The following is a 4,934-nucleotide window of genomic DNA, read 5'->3' on the forward strand; positions in this document are numbered from 1 at the left end:
AGTTAAGAGATCACTTTTGGGAGACTAGCCGAAAAGAATAGACTTAGGACACACAGTACATTCAAAACCTTTAGAAGGCAACAACAGGCTGACATACATTCACAGAAATGGGAGCAGTACCTGAACCAGTGGTGCTACACAGATCATCACAGCATTATCAATAAATCCCAATCATTGTTTGATACTCTTCCTTTGGTTTCTCTGCATTTATTGGAAGGCACAAGAAAATGTGTATTTTTAAGGATGCAGCCAATGTTCTTCCTACATTTCTTTTGCAGTATGTTCAGGACTACTACTCTTACACCTTTTGTCATATGTGGGTCAAACTTAGATCACAAAAGAAATGGTAGAAACAGGCCTCAGCAAACACTGATGCAGACTATGCATTTCAGTTAATATGCTTTCTGCCAAGTTAAACGAAATACACTACCCAAAAGTGGCTAACTCAATAAAGGAGGGTTTATTTTATCAAAATAAGTCCATGTGCAAGGCAGGTCTCAAATTGGATAATTCAGCAGCTCACCAGCATTATCATGGACTCTGGTGAATTACATCTTCCCACTGAGCCAACATCATTATCCTCTGCAATGCTAAAATGGCTACAGTAGTGCCAGATTCAGACAAGACAATGTCCAAAGGAGAAAACTTCTCCTCCAAGTCTACTAGCGAAGAAAATTTTTCTCAGATGTCCCCTTGCAGATCTCGTCAGTTGCAACTGACAATACAGGTTCATATGCTGATGGCTCATGTTACTTGTAAGAGTAAGACCATATACGATTGGCTTAGAACAATCTGATCTACCCTTTGGGAAGAGTCCAATATCCCTGGGTACCAGGTTACACAGAGGGGAAGCCCCTGAACAATCAAGCAAATGGGGAGGGCCAAATGGCTGTTGGGATAGCAACCAACGATATTTGTGAGTCCGCTGAAAACACTGGCCTATCACTCACTAGCCCTAAAATCACACGAGCTTCCACTGTCTGAGAGGGTAAAACAGGACTGAGAACATGGAAATGAGTGTAACGTAACAGACTGTTATAAAAAAATAAAATTCAGGGACAAATAAAAACTAAGATTCATTGAGTACATTCTGTGTATCAGAAACTAGGTTATGCACTTTACATGTATCAACATATTTAATCCTCACAATTGTTACCTGTATTTTACAGATAAATAAAAAACAGAGAAGCCAGTAAGTACCTTGCCCAAGGGAGCTGGTAAGTCACAGCTGAAGTCTGAACTTAAGTTACCAAGTCTAGATTCACTTTCTCAATTGCTACATTATGCTAATGTAAAAGGGGTACAAATATATTCTAAAAAGATTTAAAAAAACCAAGTAAGCCAAAAGATAGAGATGTAGAAACCAAGCCAAAATTTAGCTGAGATTTATACACTGTACATTTTATTAAATACTGGGCTTTATTACAACAAATTGATTTAATTCTGAGAGAAGTTTCCTTTAAAAATGTGGTTGTGTTCAAATTCTTGACACTGCTTCTTGCCATTCCTTTTCCTGGTTTCCATACTCAATCACTACAGGCAGAAAGATTAACTTCTCATAACAGAACAAAGGAATTTCTCAAGTGGTACAACTCAATATATAGCAGAATAGTCCTCCCAAAGTGTGGCCATGACCACAACAGAATATATGATCAGAGAACATATTGCTTTTTATGGTACATTTATAATAGCTACAGATAACATTGTTAAATCATGCACATTACATCTTTACTACCCACTAAAGGTTTCTACTTTACATATGGAAATTATTCATGTCCCATGGTTTGGCATCTAGCCAAAAATTAAACTATGATGGAAAATGGCTGTCAAATTTTCAGACCACCACAGAAAAGTTGTCAGCTGTAATATCCATCCTGGAATCGTGGCGGTAAGTTCCTGGGACTTGCTTTTTCCTGTGTTTTGATCAAGTCTATGATAGCTGACAGTACAGCACAGTCTCTGGATTTAGTGTCTTTCCAATCTACAGGATGAGGACTTTCGATCTTCTCTTGCAGAAGGATATCTAGCTCCTTTCTTAATTCCTAAGGTTGAAAAAATCACATATGTTCAACAAAGGCAGATATACTATTAAACTATGTAATACATAAAAGTGACTTTAGCTGTTATAAGCAAATTTCATAAGCTATTATATAAAAAACAAATATTTAGTGAACAACTAACTAAAGTATGGTTATGAGTACCCAACTGAAGTACAGTAAAGTTAAAAAATTCAAACTTCAATCACTGAGCCATTTAGAATGGCTGATTCATAAGTACCTGAAAAAACAATCTGGAAAAACTATGCATAAATTTCTCAATACTGTTAGCTCTGCTGAAATAGAGCAAGAAATGTTTAATATAACATACATAACACTTGGTACAAAAACCACAAGACCACGTGCTAACTCCCATGTAGATTCAGATAATCATGTAAAGTCAGTCACCTTAACAAGATGGGCAATTCTGGCTGGAGACTGAAAGACAATCCATTCATCTACAGCAATAGTTTCCTGATCATTATCCTTCTGGATGGAAATATCACCTCCAAAGAATAAGAGACAATATGGGGAAACTTCTGTGCAGTCATATAAGTAAATCTGTAATGAGAATTAAAACAAATTAATACATTCACTAGTCTGAAAGAATTATTTCCACATTAATTCACTACCACCAGTATTGATCTATCAATGTTTTCCTTCTAAATTAGGTATTATCCTGCTAGTGTCAACTACAGAAACTGATTTTAAAGATATACCATTTTAATTTATTTATTTTTTAAAAAGATTTTATTTATTTATCTGGGAGAGATGGAGTGAACAAAAGCAGGGGGAGTGGCAGAAGAAGAGGGAAAAGCAGACTCCTTGCTGAGCAGGGATCCTGGGATCATGACCTTAAGCTGAAGGCAGACACTTAACCGACTGAGCCACCCAGGTGCCCTGAAGATACACCCATTTTCAACTGGCCAGTCTTCATTAATTCAGAGAACACAGGAGTTTTTATATTTTTGTTTCGGTTCAAACAATAGCACTATACTTTAAACAAAATATTTTGAGTGACAAAACTGAAGCACTAATGTATCTGAAATTATTATTTTTTTAAGATTATTTATTTATTTATTTGACACAGAGAGAGAGACACAGTGAGAGAGGGAACACAAGCAGGTGTGGGAGTGGGAGAGGGAGAAGTAGGCTTCCCGCTGAGCAGAGAGCTCGATGTGGGGCTCAATTCTAGGATCCGAGGATCATGACCTGAGCTGAAGGCAGAGGCTTAACGACTGAGCCACCCAGGCACCCTGAAATTATTATAATTATTTTATTAAATTATATTATTCTACACATAAGCAGAATTTCACTCAATGTTCTGACCAGTACTTATAGCTATATTGACATGTCCACAAAATTCTCTGTATGGTGTAAACTCCTGTATAACCCTAAAATGCCAGTACTTCTTGAAAGCGGGCTCTGAAAGAAAACTACGTGAATCAATCAACTGTCCAAACTAATTAAAATACAAAGATCCATCATGACAGACACGCTGCACGTTAAAAGTATAGATTTGGGGGTGCCTGGGTGGCTCAGTGGGTTAAAGCCTCTGCCTTCGGCTCGGGTCATGATCTCAGGGTCCTGGGATCAAGTTCCGCACCGGGTTCTCTGCTCAGCGGGGAGCCTGCTTCCTCCCTCTCTGCCTACTTGTGATCTCTGTCTGTCAAATAAATAAATAAAATCTAAAAAAAAAAAAAAAACAGAAGTATAGATTTGCTTAAAGAACTTGTAATTCATGTCAGATAAAAAATATTTCAGAATGAATTTTATGTTTAATTGTGGAAAGTACATAAGAGTAAAAATACATCAAGACTGATGTTCAGATCCATAATTATTTTAAATATTCACTTACACTACTTGTTCTCATCTTCAGATGATAGATAAGCCAGTTGTAGTGAAATTCTGTTTGCTCCACATTAACAGATTTAGGATGAATAGCAACTAGTCCATCAGTTTTCGTGTAAACTTTGACCCTTTAAAAAAGTTAAAATGCAGTTCGTCAACAACAACAACAATAATTCTGGGAGATTCCAAACCAATCCCAGAATCCAAAAAGAAAAAAATTCCACAGATGAGGCCAGATTATTTTTGTAATATAAATTTACAAGTCTATATTTGAGAACAAAACAATTTATCTCAATTGAAAGGAGCTTTTAGTTAACATAATTCAGCAGGGACATGTTTGATAGTTTATCTTTAAATAGTCAACGGTAATTATTTATATTAAATGACAGCATAAAAGCTGGTAATCCTTCCTATTTGTTTTTAAGAGCATCTTTTCTCTGGTTCTAGGAATTCATAAATGCTTCTATCCAAAATCAAGAATCACGGTCCTAAGTCATTATTCAGAATAAAATCAGAAATTATTTTTCCTCACCACAGTCTATTTAACCAATCCCACCCTAGAGCCCTACATCACTACAGCAGTGGGGGCTGGTGAACTCTTTGCACAGGACCACAGAGGAAATATTTTAGGCTCTGTGGGCACTAGGAGTTCTGTCACAGCCTCACAACTCTGCTGACTTATCAGGAAAGGACATGGACAACATGTAAACAAAGAGGTGTGGCTGCGTTCCAGTAAGAGTTTACAGAAACGACATTTTGGCCAAGCATGCTGAAATCTGCTGAACCCTAGGCTAGACTAAAATAGAGCACGGATACAAACAGAGCTACATTTTTTCCATAAATTCTTCCTAGGATGGCAGAGAGATACATAATATGTATTTCAGAGTCTCTCTGTGAAGCTACCTGTAAAGTCAGGAAGAGATAGGAAAGGAAATCCGACAAAGTACTGGTATCAAAAAAGTACGTGGATCACTTAAAATGAGGATAATCCAGCCACAATGATTAAAACTCATGTAACCCATAATTTTGTTATGTTCAATAGGGTTT

At 36.8% G+C, this 4,934-nt stretch overlaps 1 protein-coding gene across 1 annotated transcript in view; it reads right to left on the reverse strand.

The window, feature by feature from the left end:
- Positions 1 to 1,380: 1,380 nt before the first annotated feature.
- DHX36 (DEAH-box helicase 36) overlaps positions 1,381 to 4,934 on the reverse strand; it is a 49,052-nt gene continuing 45,498 nt past the window's right edge. Inside the window, 4 exon segments of the mRNA XM_080819609.1 lie at positions 1,381 to 2,042; positions 2,445 to 2,597; positions 3,895 to 4,016; positions 4,019 to 4,062. Of these exon segments, the coding sequence (XP_080675735.1) occupies positions 1,857 to 2,042; positions 2,445 to 2,597; positions 3,895 to 4,016; positions 4,019 to 4,062 (505 nt within the window). The 3' untranslated portion in view covers positions 1,381 to 1,856.

This window comes from Martes martes, assembly GCF_963455335.1.
Source record: "Martes martes genome assembly, chromosome: 1".
Lineage (NCBI taxonomy): Eukaryota > Metazoa > Chordata > Mammalia > Carnivora > Mustelidae > Martes > Martes martes.